Source organism: Penicillium oxalicum, chromosome IV (assembly GCF_001723175.1).
Source record: "Penicillium oxalicum strain HP7-1 chromosome IV, whole genome shotgun sequence".
NCBI lineage: Eukaryota > Fungi > Ascomycota > Eurotiomycetes > Eurotiales > Aspergillaceae > Penicillium > Penicillium oxalicum.
In genome coordinates this window covers 3,728,508-3,743,748 of record NC_064653.1, presented here as the reverse complement: position 1 = coordinate 3,743,748, position 15,241 = coordinate 3,728,508, and the positions used below count along the sequence as shown (strand labels likewise).

General features: G+C 50.3%; 8 protein-coding genes across 8 annotated transcripts; 5 read left to right on the top strand and 3 right to left on the bottom strand.

Annotated features, from left to right (window-relative positions):
* Positions 1 to 903: 903 nt before the first annotated feature.
* POX_d06038 (uncharacterized protein) lies at positions 904 to 1,940 on the bottom strand (the record flags this gene model as incomplete). The annotated part of the gene is made up of 2 exons (XM_050114867.1): positions 904 to 1,042; positions 1,699 to 1,940. The coding sequence occupies 2 exons, from the start codon at positions 1,938 to 1,940 to the stop codon at positions 904 to 906; spliced, it is 381 nt and encodes a 126-aa protein (XP_049969818.1).
* Positions 1,941 to 3,143: 1,203 nt separating this feature from the next.
* POX_d06037 (uncharacterized protein) lies at positions 3,144 to 5,836 on the top strand (the record flags this gene model as incomplete). The annotated part of the gene is made up of 4 exons (XM_050114866.1): positions 3,144 to 3,247; positions 3,432 to 3,540; positions 3,591 to 5,429; positions 5,501 to 5,836. 4 exons carry the CDS (start codon positions 3,144 to 3,146, stop codon positions 5,834 to 5,836), a joined length of 2,388 nt encoding a protein of 795 aa, XP_049969817.1.
* Positions 5,837 to 5,884: 48 nt separating this feature from the next.
* On the top strand, positions 5,885 to 6,142 carry POX_d06036 (uncharacterized protein; the record flags this gene model as incomplete). The annotated part of the gene is made up of 1 exon (XM_050114865.1): positions 5,885 to 6,142. The coding sequence occupies one exon, from the start codon at positions 5,885 to 5,887 to the stop codon at positions 6,140 to 6,142; it is 258 nt and encodes an 85-aa protein (XP_049969816.1).
* Positions 6,143 to 6,760: 618 nt separating this feature from the next.
* On the top strand, positions 6,761 to 8,254 carry POX_d06035 (uncharacterized protein; the record flags this gene model as incomplete). The annotated part of the gene is made up of 4 exons (XM_050114864.1): positions 6,761 to 6,904; positions 7,089 to 7,106; positions 7,201 to 7,805; positions 7,942 to 8,254. 4 exons carry the CDS (start codon positions 6,761 to 6,763, stop codon positions 8,252 to 8,254), a joined length of 1,080 nt encoding a protein of 359 aa, XP_049969815.1.
* Positions 8,255 to 10,467: 2,213 nt separating this feature from the next.
* POX_d06034 (uncharacterized protein) lies at positions 10,468 to 11,957 on the top strand (the record flags this gene model as incomplete). The annotated part of the gene is made up of 2 exons (XM_050114863.1): positions 10,468 to 11,295; positions 11,358 to 11,957. The coding sequence occupies 2 exons, from the start codon at positions 10,468 to 10,470 to the stop codon at positions 11,955 to 11,957; spliced, it is 1,428 nt and encodes a 475-aa protein (XP_049969814.1).
* Positions 11,958 to 12,728: 771 nt separating this feature from the next.
* On the top strand, positions 12,729 to 13,102 carry POX_d06033 (Diphthamide biosynthesis protein 3; the record flags this gene model as incomplete). The annotated part of the gene is made up of 2 exons (XM_050114862.1): positions 12,729 to 12,923; positions 13,046 to 13,102. 2 exons carry the CDS (start codon positions 12,729 to 12,731, stop codon positions 13,100 to 13,102), a joined length of 252 nt encoding a protein of 83 aa, XP_049969813.1.
* Positions 13,103 to 13,115: 13 nt separating this feature from the next.
* POX_d06032 (uncharacterized protein) lies at positions 13,116 to 13,616 on the bottom strand (the record flags this gene model as incomplete). The annotated part of the gene is made up of 1 exon (XM_050114861.1): positions 13,116 to 13,616. The coding sequence occupies one exon, from the start codon at positions 13,614 to 13,616 to the stop codon at positions 13,116 to 13,118; it is 501 nt and encodes a 166-aa protein (XP_049969812.1).
* Positions 13,617 to 13,813: 197 nt separating this feature from the next.
* On the bottom strand, positions 13,814 to 15,196 carry POX_d06031 (uncharacterized protein; the record flags this gene model as incomplete). The annotated part of the gene is made up of 1 exon (XM_050114860.1): positions 13,814 to 15,196. The coding sequence occupies one exon, from the start codon at positions 15,194 to 15,196 to the stop codon at positions 13,814 to 13,816; it is 1,383 nt and encodes a 460-aa protein (XP_049969811.1).
* Between the last annotated feature and the right edge of the window lie 45 nt (positions 15,197 to 15,241).

Below are 15,241 nucleotides of genomic sequence, written 5' to 3'. Positions count from 1 at the left end.
GCGGACGTCCATAATCAAAATTCGTTACCAGTGATGATGAACGCAGTTACACAACATCAAGTGAAAATCAAATGGAAACGGAATTGGGAAGTAACCTCACCTCCCATCGGGCTGACCTAAGCAAAATAGTGTGCCACCCTAGGAGGTAGGTAACATATTGAGGGAGATGAAAGCCTACTGCGGGATCACTAGGAGCATGGTCCACGTAGCTGCAAACCTAAAAAAATCAAGGACAGGCTCGCTCACTAGATCCGAAAAATCTGGGTACGTTTTGAAATGTTGATGAAGCTTAATCTGCATTTATCGCAGCACACGGGCAGATACCTACCTTCGTCTGTTAATAGGTTTAGACGAGGCAGCCTGAACGAGAGAGTCCGTAAATCATTAATTCACATAAGACGATTGAGTATTTCTGACCTCTTGCCGTTCATTAAAGAGACGAAGAAACCGACCCCAGTACTATAATAGTACCCTGAATGTTGAATCTAGGAACGTTAACTGTGCAAATCAGTTGAGGACAAGGCTATATACATCTTACAGCGAACAATTAAACGTTTGTAGTAGCCGCACCCATTGTGTAGCAGCCAACTTGGTTGTTTTAGACTTTTTGATCTCTCAGGTAAACACTCATCGTCTCGGAGACCCTTTATCCGAGTGCATCGATAGAACAATAATCATTTAGGCTCAGAGTTACTGGTATAGACTAGCGAGTTGGATCATGGAAGCTTAATTATGTCCTCTACTTCACATGACACGTGGACATGAAACCGTGTCGTCCATGATTATCACTCCGGTCAATCGATTTGACCACAGTCTCTGTCTCTTCCAACATTATTGATGGCAGTCACTTGCCGGATCAACTGCGAATAGGATCATAATATTTAAAGCCTAGAATTGTGCTATTCATTGATGTTCTAGTAGATGCAATGCAGTATATAATGTGGCTATCCACGTGATGTACTCAAGCTCTTCTGCCTGATCTGTAAGGGTCCGGACACCTCCTTCTTCAATTGGCAGGACCTTCCCACGACCACCCCAGTCCCTATCTGCAAATCACATCTTCCCGTCCGTCAGCTGCTCGACGGTAGGTACACCCATCCACAGGTCCTGTGGGTTCGGATTCGGAGCTAGTGCAGTTTCCACTTCTCGGCAGTAATTTACTCCTGGCATGTTAGGACCCCTTCTATAGCCAGCTAAATATCCCTTGTTACATTTTCATTACTTCCGACTCTCCTTGAACATCTGATCACATTTGATCGTTTTACTGTTTCTTCAATATCGCCACATCCTCACTACAATCTCTGAATTCAACACTGCCGGAGCTACCGAAAGTAGCACAAGACACGTGATATGACGCCATATATGAGGTACAGATGACTGCACTAACCCGCGTTCGGCCACAACCCTAGGGTTATGGAAGAAGAGCACAAGGGATCAAACTGATGACACCGCGTTCTCCCTCCCATAGTCCCATAGTGATCTCATTCCCAAAAAAAGGGGAGCCTGGTTTGTTCTGAAATGCAGCAAGAAAAACCAAATCACAGATTCATCAGAGTTCACACTGGAGTATAAATGATCTGAAGCATTCTGGATGTGCGAGGGATTTTTTTTATTCTAGTGCGTCATTGAAGAAGGAGTGGAATAGTGAGCACACCGAAAAAAATTTGATCAATTGAACAAAAATTTTTGGCTTCCTACTTCCTATGAGCGATTCCACCATCATCCATTTGCGAAGGGCACAGTATGATACGAACGAGGAAGAGACCAATCACAAGGGTGATCAAAGAATCAGACTCCATCACACCAATCAAAGAGTGCCAACGCCAGGCGGTGGAGTGGACGGTGGCAGTGAGCGCAAGCCATTTAGCGTTCTGCCTTCTCCGACTCCCGAGTTGGTTCTTGGCCTGGGTCGCCTGGATCTCCTGGCCCGCCTGGCCCATCCTCGATGGAACGACGGAGCGGCCACAGGCGTCCGCTGTACTTAAGCCAAATGGCTCCCGCCTCCGTAAATTCTCTTGCGACCGTCCTTTTTTGCCCTGACCGCCCCCCCTTTTTTTCCTTTTCCTCCCTTTAATCCGCTCCGAGCTCTCCGATAGGCAATTCCATTGGTCATTGGTCCGTGGCTTACATACTATAGCACGAACCCCCCCCTTCTCCAACAAACAACGCGTCGCGACGCGTTATCCTTTTCTCTGGCCCTCATAGCTCCGGCAATTGACTCATATACTTGAGCTGGGCCACTGAGGATTCTCCCCCTTTTTTGTTTTTGATTTTACTATCTTTTTTTTTTTTTGATTTCTGGTGTTATCCGATGTCCGAGGTGAAGCGCTGGGTTTATCTTCCTTGATCGTCATACTTGAGGCACGCAATCCAGGCAGAACTTATACTTCCTACTCGAACGTTCTCTCCCCATCCATCCTGGTATCTTGACCGCCCGCCAAGCACGTGATATATAATTGTCACACTCGACTGCACTGTTCAATTTGACCAGATCCACCGCCCACGTGATCCAGAGGAGCTTCTTGGCGATATAAATACTTCGCCCCCCGATCGCATTCTCCACTCTTCAAACCTCACTATCGCGGAGCTATCAGAGCTACCTTTTTGAACGTTAACCACATTTTCACCACCCTGCAAGAAGGCTTTTAGTCATTCCAGACACTCATCTGGAAGTTGAGCTATTTTTTCCAACACAGGCGTTACGCTTCGCACAAGTTGCGCGCCTTAAATCGTTGCGCGAACCGTTACTCTCGTCTTACTTTCCCCCACACCTTGAAGCTATCCTCCCGTCATTTCCTCCAGAATTACGCGCGTTAATACGTTTGACTGAGCGTCAAGCAGCTGTTCGCTCTACCCAAACATTACTATTCGAGCAAGTCGCGCGACTCAAAGTGTTGCACGAACCGTCACTCTCGCCTCACCTTCTCCGTTTTCCGAAGCTACCTCTTCGTCGTTCCCCTTGAACTTACGCGCATTATCATCTTTTTTGAACACTGAGATCCTTTTTCCACTCAGAAGTTACCCCTCAAACAAATTGTGCAGCTCAAAGCGTTGCGCTAACCGTCCCCATCGTCGTTCTTCCCCCCACACTTTACAGCTGCCCTCTGAGTGTTCCGTTCAAATTTGCGAACGGGATTATTCCAATGGCGACTCCGCCTCCAGAGGCTCCTGCGGCCCTGAAGCAGGAGAAGCCCCAGCTTCCGCCTTCTCCAACTGGGGGTTCTGGGTCTGAGCTTGCCCCCAGCAGGTAAGATCCACGCAGTCATTAAGTTACTCATCCCTATTGTTCTGCTCACTTGCCATTTTGACCATGGAATGCGCATTCATGCCTGTCTCCGCATTTTTATGCTGCCGTGTTTCGATGCCCGACGCGTTTGTTCCTTCCATGTCACACATGCAAACAGACAACTAATTCCTCCTTCACTTACCAGTGCCCTGACTAGTACCAGTCCTAAGTTGAAACCAGAAGACCCCGCCGAGATGGATACTTCTACCCTTACAACCAATGGTGACAAGTCTCACACCCCGCACCCACTAATGGTACTGGCTCCGCGGCGTCCCCCAAGTCACCGGACCGTGACACGTCAAAGCCTGCCACAGGCGATGTTCCAGCATCCATCGCTTCTACCAGCATTCCTCCCTCCGCAAACCAAGAATCAAAGCTTCCGTCAGAGCCCGCTGCCTCAGTCGCGGCCCACACCCTTCCACTTTCTACAGCCTCCGTCGCTACAAACGGTTCTGCTGAGGGAACAGAGGCCAAGTCACCTCGATCCTCTGGCAATCTTCCCACCGGCAGTCAGGACTCAAAGGACGGAATCGCTTTGCACCCCACAGGCGCCAAATCTCCCCTCGTGAAAACGGAGCTTCCTCACCACCCCTCTGCCGATTCTGTTGCCACTGGCATGATTCCTGCTCACACCGATCACGAGATGAAGGATGCGCCCACTCCCACCATGTCTTCTTCAAAGATTTCTCGTGAGCGTGAGGTCGATCCAGTGGAGGAACCTGCAGCCAAGCGAACGAAGGTCGAAAATGGGAATAGCACGTCCACAAACATCAAGACAGAGGCGGATTCGACCATGACCAAGCTGCAACACAAGTTCATCACCCGGCAAATTGCTGCCCTCAAGCGTGCCCACGACTCACGTTTCTACCGGGTTCCGGTCGACCCTGTCACTCTGAACATCCCGAATTATCCTATGATCATCGATCGTCCCATGGATCTTGGCACCATCGAAAGAAAGCTAAAGAATCAGGAATACTCTACAGCCCAAGAAGTGCGGGATGACTTTTCTCTCATGGTTGAAAACGCAGTCAGGTTCAATGGCCCTGATCACTTGGTGGCCCAAGAGGGCGTGAAATTGCGGACTGCTTTCGAGAGGCTGATGATTCACTTACCTCGTCCTGATGAGGTCGAGGAAAAGAAGAAGGCCAAGAAATCTGGGGATAAGGCTTCCGCGGCACGCCGCGATCGTACCTCCATGGGAAGTCAAGCCGCAGCTCCTGCTCCACGCGCTCCAGTTCCACCGCCCGCCGCCCCCAAGGCGCCTTCTCCTCAGAGTTCGACCTTTGCCTTGGGACCCGAGGGTCTACCCGTGATCCGGCGTGATTCGGCTAATGCGGATGGGCGTCCCAAGCGTTCCATCCACCCACCCAAGCGGGATCTTCCGTACTCCACGAAGCCGAAAAAGAAGAAGTACCAGTGGGAATTGCGATTCTGCCAGGAGGCTCTCGAGGAGCTTTACAAGCCCAAGTACCAGGACATTGCCCTGGCATTCTACTTACCCGTCGACCCTGTGGCCTTGAACATTCCCACCTACCACAGTGTCATCAAGCACCCCATGGACTTGTCGACTATCAAGGCCAAGCTCGCGACCGGACAGTATGAGAATGCCAAGGAGTTTCACTCGGACGTCAAGTTGATGTTCAGAAACTGCTACCGTTTCAATTTGCAAGGGGACCCAACCTGGGTTGCTGGCAAGAGCCTTGAAGAAGTCTTTGACAAGAAATGGAGCACAAAGCAGGAATATCTGACGAAGCATGAGCCTCCTCCTGAGCAGAACAATTCTGAGTCCTCCGAGGAAGAGAGTGAGGAGGAGGCTGAAGAGAGCGATGAGGACAACGAGAAGCTTCTCGCTCTGCAGCGCCAGATCGCCGAAATGTCACGCCAGGTTGAAATGATCCAGAAGAAGAAGAAGACTCCTCCTGCGAAGAAGGTCAGCAAGTCCGGCAAAACCACCGTGAAGAAAGAGGCCAAGAAGCCCAGCGGCAAGAAGGATAAGAAGCCCAAGACCCTGTCCAAGCCGGAGAAGACTCGCAACATCTCCTATCATGAGAAGCAGATCATTTCCAATGGCATCAGTAGCCTACCCGACAAGAAGATGCAGGAAGCGTTGAGCATCATTCAGCAGAACGTTCCTGCTCTGAAGGTATGTTTTCTTGTAATGCTTGATTTCTTGCTGAGATCCTCTGGCTGACCCTATCTCTCTCGTGGTATCAGGGTACTCAAGAGGCCGAGATTGAGCTTGACATTGACGAGCTTCCCAACGATGTCTTGCTCATGCTCCTCAAGTTCGTCAAAAAGAATGTGCCCCACATTCTAGATGATGAGGAGCCTGCGCCGGTTGGCCTGAATGTGGCCCCCGCCGCTCCTAAGCCCAAGAAGAACAAGCCGATGAGCAAGTATGAGCAAGAAGCTCAGATCAACATGCTCGAGAGCAACTTGTCTCGTTTCCAGGGCGGCAGCGGCTCTCCAAACCCTATGCCTTCTGTTGAGGCCAATGAGTCCAGCGATGATGAGTCGGATGATGACTCGGAGGAGAGCGAGGAAGAGTAGACCTTTTTTTTCGGTCTCCGACCTCGCGTGGTCATTTGCCCCATCTCTATGACCGCCACGCCTGTTTTCCGCGTTCTGAGCGTTCTTCTTCTCGTCCCCTTTCTTGCAACCTCTCCTCTTTCAAGCGCTCATCTCCCATCCCGAATTCCTTCACCCTCGAGTTGTTTTGGGTTGGCTCTCAGCTTTCCCATTTTGCGATTCCCCTCTCAGCCTGGCCTCGAAGGGTCTGGTCTCCTGATTTTAACTGTACATATCTTTTCGATTTTTCCTTTTATGATGCGTCCGGAAGCGCTTGAATCAGGCTGAACATCATTCCCTGCCACTTTTGCAGGTGAGATTTCGGCGAGATGTTTCTTTGACGATCTGATTGGATTGTTTTCTCTTTCGTCCATCCTGGTCCTGAGAATGTCGTTGGCTTTCTTGCTCCCCTTGCAAAGCCTTGCCTTTCCTGGATTGCGTTCTTTGCAGCCATTGCTTCACCAAGCCACGTTGAGGAAAGGGAAATTTGGCGAATCGCGAGCCTATGGAGCTGGCTAATTCACGCTCCACATGTATGATTACGAACGAAATGCTCAATCAATAATGAGTGCATTTCTCATTCTTCGCTATCGTTCCGCGTTTGATGGGGTTGATTAGAGGATCGTTGGTCCTTTTCCACGGTCTCCGACCAACTTAATTCGATCTATCAATGAAATTTTGTTTGAGTATTCACAGCTTTTCCATAGCACCTGGGATAAAGATTGTATACGGAGTAGGCCGACAGCCCAATAGACTGTCAAGTATAGGCGATAGAGCAGGTACCTGTTGCTTGTGTTGCTGGTACCATGTCCACTTGTGTATAGTGCAGTTCAATCGCCGATCGGCGGTGAATCAAAGTGACCTGAGCTGCTTATCGTCTTTCACCCCCATTTTTCCCTTTTGACAATGATCCCCCCGTGTGATCCATGCATTCTCGAGCAAAACACTCAATTCAAAAGAGTCTATGAGAACGTGACAAAAAATCTTCTGAACCCAGATGGCTCGTCTTGCGCGCAAACAGCTGATCCTGCGCGGAAGATCGTTGAGGATGTATGTTGTTGACTCTGGGCATGGTAGCAGCTCAGCTCAGGTCGCCCGCGAGGCTTATGTGCCCAATCCCTCCCACAGGACAGCAGACTAAGCAATTGTACAGCAGTTGAGAGAATGTCAGTTGCAGCGTGCAAAAAGTAGAATCAAAGAGCATACATTTCGACAACTTGCTTTTACAAAGCAGAGCGGCCTTTCGGATGAGGTAGGTAGACCTCACCTTCTCCAGAAAAGCACAGCGGCATCACCACCTTCGGAACGACGTGAAAGCTCACATCCCTGCTTTGCCATTCTTCTAGTGTCGCGACACTCTTGCGATCATATCGCTTTACCTTGAGACCGCCCATTCAGTCGTAACTGCTTTGAATGCCCGGCAAGATGACCAGTCGCAACCACAACCCCGCGATGACACTCTCACTCTCCTCACGCCAACAATATCCTCCTTCTATGCGTCTCTTCCTTGCCTCATAGCACCGTTTTCCAATATCCTCTCTGATACCCACTCAAATCTCCGCATCTTATCCATATCGCCAGACCAAGACCAAGATCATGATCACGGTTTAGCCCGACAAACGGATGCAGTCGCTCCCTCTGCGCGAGACCATCAATCTCGCGCTCGTGCTCGGGATCGTCGGGTCCGTACATCCCTCGTACCTGCACCAAAGCTAGCAGTGCAGCTTGGTCAACGGATTGAAGCCCTGCGGCGGAAACAAATCGCTGAACTTCCGACGGCGCGGCGAGAAATGGTCGAGACAGCGGCCCAGTTGATGAATACCCGGGCCGCAGTCCTGGAGCGATTGATTGTGATTCTGGAGAGAGTGAAACATGGGACCCTGGCAAGGGCGATGAAGGCCCAGGCTGACAATTTGGCCGTTGGTGCACAAGTTGTGGAGGGTAAGATTGAGTATGTGTTCCCTCTCCCTCCCTCTCTCTTTCTCTCTCGCTGGGTTGGTCTTTTAGTCGTGGTTGCCTTTGATCGATGGGGGCCTGGACCACCAAAATTGATAAATGACAAGATTGGAGCTGACAGCGTTTCTCAGACTGACAAGACTCGAAATTGCTTCGACGTTACACACACCCGAGACTCTGGCTGCGTTGAACCGGTACCAAGAGCATTTGCATGACACACGTGCGCGACTAGAGGAACGAAAGATGAATGCGATTGCAGAGTTGAAGAAATACGGGTGGAAGGAGCTCTCATCTACAGCACGGGGCAATGAGCGCGGGGGACACGCAGATGCAAGTTTGACTGGGAGCGTAAGAGGGTCCTGGAATGAGATTGCTGGAAAGTATGCCAAGTTACTGCAGGAGGTTGAGTCTGTGAGGATGGAGATTGAGAGGCTAGGGGAATGATATGGTGCTCGTGCCCGTGATCATTACCCATGATTCTATATCAAGGGCTTGAACTTGACAACTGATTCTGCATCGCTTGTACGCCATATAATAATCCAAGTGTCAGGTATGCCGCCTAAACGCCAAGTGTGAAACCAAGATTACGGAGCAAGACAATCAAGCAGCACTTGACTTTGAATCTACCTAGCAGTCCCGACGTGTCAAGCCATGGAAACTTATTGTTTTTTTTTTGGTCTCAACAGGAAAGGAAACACATTCGGTCAACATGAAAGCTCTTGCCTGTCCGTATCATTGCAAGTTGACGTTCTACCCGGTAGCCCAAGTCATCTACGTACAGTACACTCTTGTAACCTCTACACTCCATCGTTTCCTTTGTCACCGATACTCAACTTTCTGCGATGCCTGGTTTCCCGTCCGACCTCGCAAACCATTACATGTGCGGAAGACAGAGCAGGAGGCTACATTTAGCGCACACGAGAAAAGTCAGTATCGTTCTGTAGAGCTTTATATCTTGATAGTATACTATACCTTGCAGCGGTGCGGAGCGCACCGACCTGACATGAGGCAGACATATCAGACATGTACCTACAGATGACTTGACTCGATCGAATACCCTATCGCCAAAGGGTGGGAACCGATGATTTGGGATCTAACAGAATCACCACAGCCAGGACCCGATGATGAGATGGAAGACATGCGCAAAATCGACACAGAATGATGGGCAGGGAGTGACAAAGAATGAGAGGACCACGAGAGAGACGGGACTGAATGCTTCCAATTAAATGGATCGGGCTCATTCAAGAAGAGTAGAATTAGCCACGCCACTAGGAACTCTTGCTTTGAACGTGTTCTTTTCTTTCCTTTTTGGTCTTCTAGGCACCAGAGAACGTCGAGTCAGACCTGGTGGCATTTATCTCGTGGCCCAGTCTTCGGGGGTCAGGTCATCTTCTGTGAGTTCTGACAGTTCTGAAGAAAAGCCGAATGAAGGCAAGAAACAGCGTGCCTCGCGGAGCTCCGAGATTCCGAAGGTATTCTCGGATGGCTCTTCGTCGGAATCTGAGAGTGGGTTGTGGCATACTTGGATCAGAATTAGAATCAGATGGTTGGGTTAATGTGTTGATAGAGAAGGAGAGGGAGTAGCTTGTGGGATAGGTAGAGGTGTAAAGCGATGTGAAAGGGAGGGTGGGAGATGAGAGATTCAAGTAGGGAAAATTATGACAGTCATCTCCGGTTTGATGGAGAATGACAAGGTATACTATGTCTTGATGACATTATAATTGAGGAGCTGAGTACTAGTCCGAGTCTGTAAAGAGATATTCCTCCTTTGAATCGCGGGTGTGTGTTAGACTCTCGAGCAGTCCGCTAATGTTCGGTACCTGAAGAGAGATCGCAGCCAGTAGGCGCAGGGAAGTGAGCCTTCATTTCGTTCAGTACGGCTTCTAGAGTAACTCGCCTCGGGGTATATTTTATGGAATGCCGAACGAGCTTATCAATTATTCAGAGCTGTACATGAGGTTTACTTTTGAAACAGGGTCGAAACGGGTTTATAATTGATTAAAAACATGTTCAGCGACCCCCTGCAAGAGGTCGATCTGGATATACTCATCGATAGCCAATAGGAATGAAGCAAGTAACTGCGCAGTACCCGACAGGCTCTACTGGACACACGTCCAGTCAGATTGATCCTTGGCATTGGAAAGTGTTCACAGTTCAAGATTCTTTTAGAGAATCATTCGCGTTTGAAGATGGTTGGAAAACCTCATCGTCTTTATTTACCGATTCAGTCTTGGATTCCTGGCATTCATGAATTTCAGATGAGTTGTGAACTGGATATATTCGTAGCACCAATCATGATATTGTAGAGGCGAGCTTTCCACATCAGCGATTATGACTTATTTGGGTGTTTCTCGAGGAAAGACGTGGTTGCGGTAGGGCGCACGGGATCGGGATGTGAAGCGTGGAGATCAATTCTCTTTCTCTTCAATCTTCCCCTCCACGCTGATCCGCTGATTATCGGCTGTTGCACTCTCGACTACTCCATAACCCGTTGCTCTGTTGGACTGGAAACAAAAAGGAAATCTCATCTTATCTTTGGGAGAGTCGGCTTCTGATCGACCCAAGACCTTTGAAGCGAGAGATTGTATTCTACCCAAAGCATCGGTCCCCAAAGAGCCCTCACGACGAATTACCGCGCAAAAAGAACAAAAGAAGAAATGGCTGACCAGTCCTTCGTTCTTCCCTGTTCCCCCTCAATTTTGCGCCTGGATCGATTCGATGTGGTCGGTTCGGATGAGCCTGAAGTTCCCTTTTGGCAGATCCTGTCTGGTCTCTTGGAGGAGTCACTCCACTCTGTCCGTGACAGCGCCTCTCTTATTGATCTTCTGCAAACCATCTCCGTTGTGTTACACGGCGAGGCGGCCAAGAATTACGAGTTCCTACGAGAATTTCTGGACCAGCATCTGACAAAGTTCACTCCGGAACCAAGCAAATTCATTGTATCAACGTGGCCACGTCTAGTCAGTCTTGCACTGCAACTACCGTCTTTATTCCCCACCGATACCATTCCTCCTTTCCAGGGCGACGAGACCCGACAGCTGATCTTCAGTAGAAGGCACGTGGCATGTCTGGTCGTCCACCAGTTCCTGTGCTCCTTGCCGGCCCATCCATGGCAGACAGAGTCCTTCGTTGACCTATCACCTTGGTACTCCCGTGGAGAGGCAATGCACCAAGGAGCCGTGCAGGCTTATCTCACCGCACTCTTTACATATTTCGAAGCTATAGGGGCTGACGAATCAAATAATGGAATCCTACACCACTCGGTGGAAGATTGGCCCATCATTTTCAAGTTGTCAGAACGGGCCGAGAGCACAGCATCCTCTCTGCTGCGCAATATGGCAGCCTCCTTGAGCCGTTTAACCGTGATTCAGCTCCCACACGAGTCAACAGACATCCCATATCTGGGTCTTCCAGACGGTGCATGCGCGATATCCGCCAACAAATGCGTGGGATCGGGGGCCACGGGAACTCAAGAAGAGCTTCATGTGGGGATTTCCCCGAGGCGTACCCAGCCACCCTTCTTGCGCCCCCTCTAAAAGACTGTCAGGTCCTCATTTGCCAGGGGGCGGAAGCAATGGTGACGATCAAAGGACATGGCAGACGGGCCTCCTTGGACAAGATCCTGCATACCAGATCACCGTCATCGTCCGCCAACTGGCGCAGCCGGACCATGCTCTTCATGGACGCCCTGGAATTGGATCTTGTGGTCCGTGCCCTTCCACACGGCGGAGAGAACATCCCAGATCTGATGCCCAGCTCTCCCCATCGAGAGTTGGCAAAGGCCTACACGGCGTTTTGCTCACACTCGAAAGGGACTATTCAAACACCATACTCCTTTGCGACGACCGGAAACTGGGGCTGCGGTGCCTTTGGGGGAAATAAACAGGTGAAAGCGATCATACAGTGGTGTGCGGCGTCCATGGCCAATGTCCCGGAGCTTCGATATGTCTTGGGTGGCGCAGAGCAGAAGCGATTTGGGGAGGAGCTCTCACGGTTCGTTGGCCAGGTAGCAGAGTACACCGGGAAAGCATTGGAGCCTCGAGATCTTTTCAATGCCCTGACCCGTCTGAGTGAAGACATCCAGATTGGGAAGGCCCGCGTTCCCAATCCAGATGAGATTTTTGAACATATTTGGAGCAATCTATAGGGACATCGTCTGTCACGATATTTCGGTCGGATTTCGGTCAAAGATGAAATTTTGGGGAAACGGCATGCAATCGCTAAGCTTTCCTGTTTCCCGTTGCCTCGAAGAAAAGCGTCTTATGGGTTGGGGGAGCTTCCACTCATCGTGAAAGTAAATCAGGGATAAATCGAATGAAAAGACTACACAGCGACAATACCGGTCAGACTCTCCCAGCCTCTTCCCTCCTCACCGGTCGCCGAATCTCAATAGGGCGGCTGGTGATTACTCGCAAAGGTCGCTGCCGATGATCCAGACAAGCCAAGCCCATCAGATGGGGCAGGGTGTGGAAAGCAAGCAGGTGATCTACAACGTGCTGAACAGTTCCAGTCATTTCTGTCGAATGCTAGCGGCTATAACTCAGCCAGTGGTACGAGACTGCTGTCATTCGGTAAGAACGGATACCGAGATCTTTATCTGACAAGGCTGATCAAGAGGTGAGAACTGGAGGTGTGACCAACTTGTATACAAAAGCCTCGAACCTCGCGGCCTCAATTATCAGGCATCAAAAGATCTGCGGAATGGCACCGTCCGTTTCCGCCCGTCAGTCCGGACTCGCCACAAACTTTAATTTTTCCCTTTGCCTTGACCCCCCACTTACGAATTCACGATAACAACCCTCAACCTCAATCTCGCACCCATACTCACTCCGTGTCGCCGCATCGGAAGAAATCAAGCAAAGTGAACAAAAAGCCTGCTCATCCATCCCGCCATCTCCGCATCCATCACCTTTCCAACATGGCCGACGACTCCCTCTCCATCTACGACGAGATCGAGATCGAAGACATGACCTTCGACCCGAATCTCCAAATCTACACCTTCCCCTGCCCCTGTGGTGACCGATTCGAGATCGCCATCGATGATCTTCGTGATGGTGAAGAGATCGCCGTTTGTCCAAGTTGCAGTCTCATGATTAGAGTGATCTTTGACCTGGTACGTTTTTTCAAAAAAAAAAAAAATAAATTTCACCGGGATAGAAGGCGAAATTTTCCCAGTGATGGTTGAACTCCATGCCATCCGACGGATATCTAACTCTTTTTTTGGTTGATCAACAGGCCGATCTACCTAAAGCGGATAATGCGCAGACTTCGGCTGTGAGCGTCCAGGCTTGAGCCATTTCGGTGCCTAGGATCTCTTCATTATCTTTGGTGAAGGTTGTTCGATTTCATAAGAGTCTTTGGGGTGTGCTTTTCGACGGGCCATGGCTTGTTCCAAATTGGACTTGGACTTGTGGCCGTCGACATATCTGTCTTGAGATCGGCATTTGTGTCGATCGTGCCGTTGGGGGGAAATTGAAATGGGGTTTCCTCTTTCTATCTTTCCACGGGAAAAGGATGGCGATTGCAACTGAGGTGTGCAGATCGTAAATCCCTGGTGATCGCCTCGATCTTCAGGGACTTTCTCGCTTGAGCTGGGCGATATGTGCATCGAACGGCAGGGGGTGAAGGGGTGTCGCAGCATTTCTTCCAGCAAGTTCTGGCTTTGTACAGCACAGAGGATTGGCCTGGACTTGATCCTCGCCGCCGGCTTGGATCTCTGTCGACCGGTGAGGACTTTCAAGTTCCTGGCACGACGGGATATGGGATCCGGGATCTTTTGGATAAACCCCGGAATGAGAATCGGCATGTCGCCAAGGTGATATCTCCAACTACTCCCGACGAGTGCAGAGCGCATAAGTGTCACCAGATGGGCAAAGTTTCTCTTCTAGGCTTCATTTGCTCAACCGAGTTTACGTGATGCTATTTACAAGAATGAATAATTCGTGTGCATTCAGCGATGAACTATATAGCCGCATTGCCATCCTGATATCCGTGTCTGCCGGGTCATGTCAACAGGTCCGGCAACACATGCTCCTCGGTGAAATTCCACAACATGGACGAGTCCTGCGTATCAAATGCCGCCCCCGTGTACCAAGTATTCCGATAGCCCTGCAGCGCATACAGTTCCTTATAGAATCCCTTTGCAATAGAGTCCCTCGACACAGTCAGCTCAAATGGGGTGTGGCTCTTGAACGTAACAAACTGGGGCTCCCCAGACACTTGTTCAGCGTATCCGTTGGCCTGCAATTTCTTGACATAAGACAGAATTTCGCCGCGAACCACATCATCAGGTAATCCGTTCGGACTGCCATACTTGACATCAAATACCCCATCGATGGCTGTTGCACCGACGCCGTAGACCCCAGGCAATCGGGGGATCTGATGCGGGGTGTTGGTACCCACAGACACGGAGCTGAAGTTCGCGGGCAAGCCGGTATTGTTCACCAAACTGGTGTAGTAGCCAGTGTTGCCGAATTTGCCAAAGAGATTCGACTCGCGGTTATCGAGGGCAAAGGCAGCGAGTTTGTTTAGTTTCTGAGGCATGGCAATCAAGAGTTTCTTCGCTTTGACGGTCCGACGGCCTGATGGCGTTTGAATCTCGAGCTGAATACCGTGCTTGTCTCGACAAGACGTGGATACCACATGGCTGCTCGTCCACGCGTCCTCCCCCAAGACCTCGGTGGCGTGCTCATAGATCTCCTGGTTGTTTTGGCTGGTGGTCACCAGGAACCCGGTTGCCATGTTCTGGATGATATCCAGACCAAAGTTCTTGAACACGTACAATGTGGGCTGGGAAAGGAAGTCCCCTAGGCCCTGTCCGTAGCTGAAGATGGTCGAAGCGGCATCGCCCACGTCTGGGTATTTCTTCAGAAACTCGCCAAACGGCAAAAGTAGATCTTCGGGAACAGGGTCTGGAAGGTAGAATCCGGCTTCAACTTGCGGGTACTGAGCAAGATGTGCCGCGTAGGCTTGTAGTGCAGCTCTTGGGTCTGGCCTGGTGTAATTGACCGGCTTGGCCGACTGATCGTCAAGATACAAGGGCGTCGAACCGCCGAAGTTGGGCTTGGTGATGACCCATGAGACATTCAGTCGATCAAAGTAGTCTTTGACAAGCTGCTGATTGTGGAACACGACCACGCCGTAGTCCACATGAGTCTTGGTGACCGGATCTTCGTAGGTGTTTGTATGTCCGCCCAGAATGTCTTCCTTTTCAATGAGGATAACTGATTTGCCTTGATCGCGTAGTCGGATCGCAGCGAACGTGCCCGAAGATCCGCCACCTATTATGGCCACATCGCGTGTGATACTCTTGTCTTCACCCTGAACGAAGGGTGCAAGGGAGACGAGTCCGAGGACGGCGAGGGTCTTGCCAGCCGGGATGATCATGTTGCGTTAAGGAATATCAAGAATATCAAGAATATCAAGCGCAGT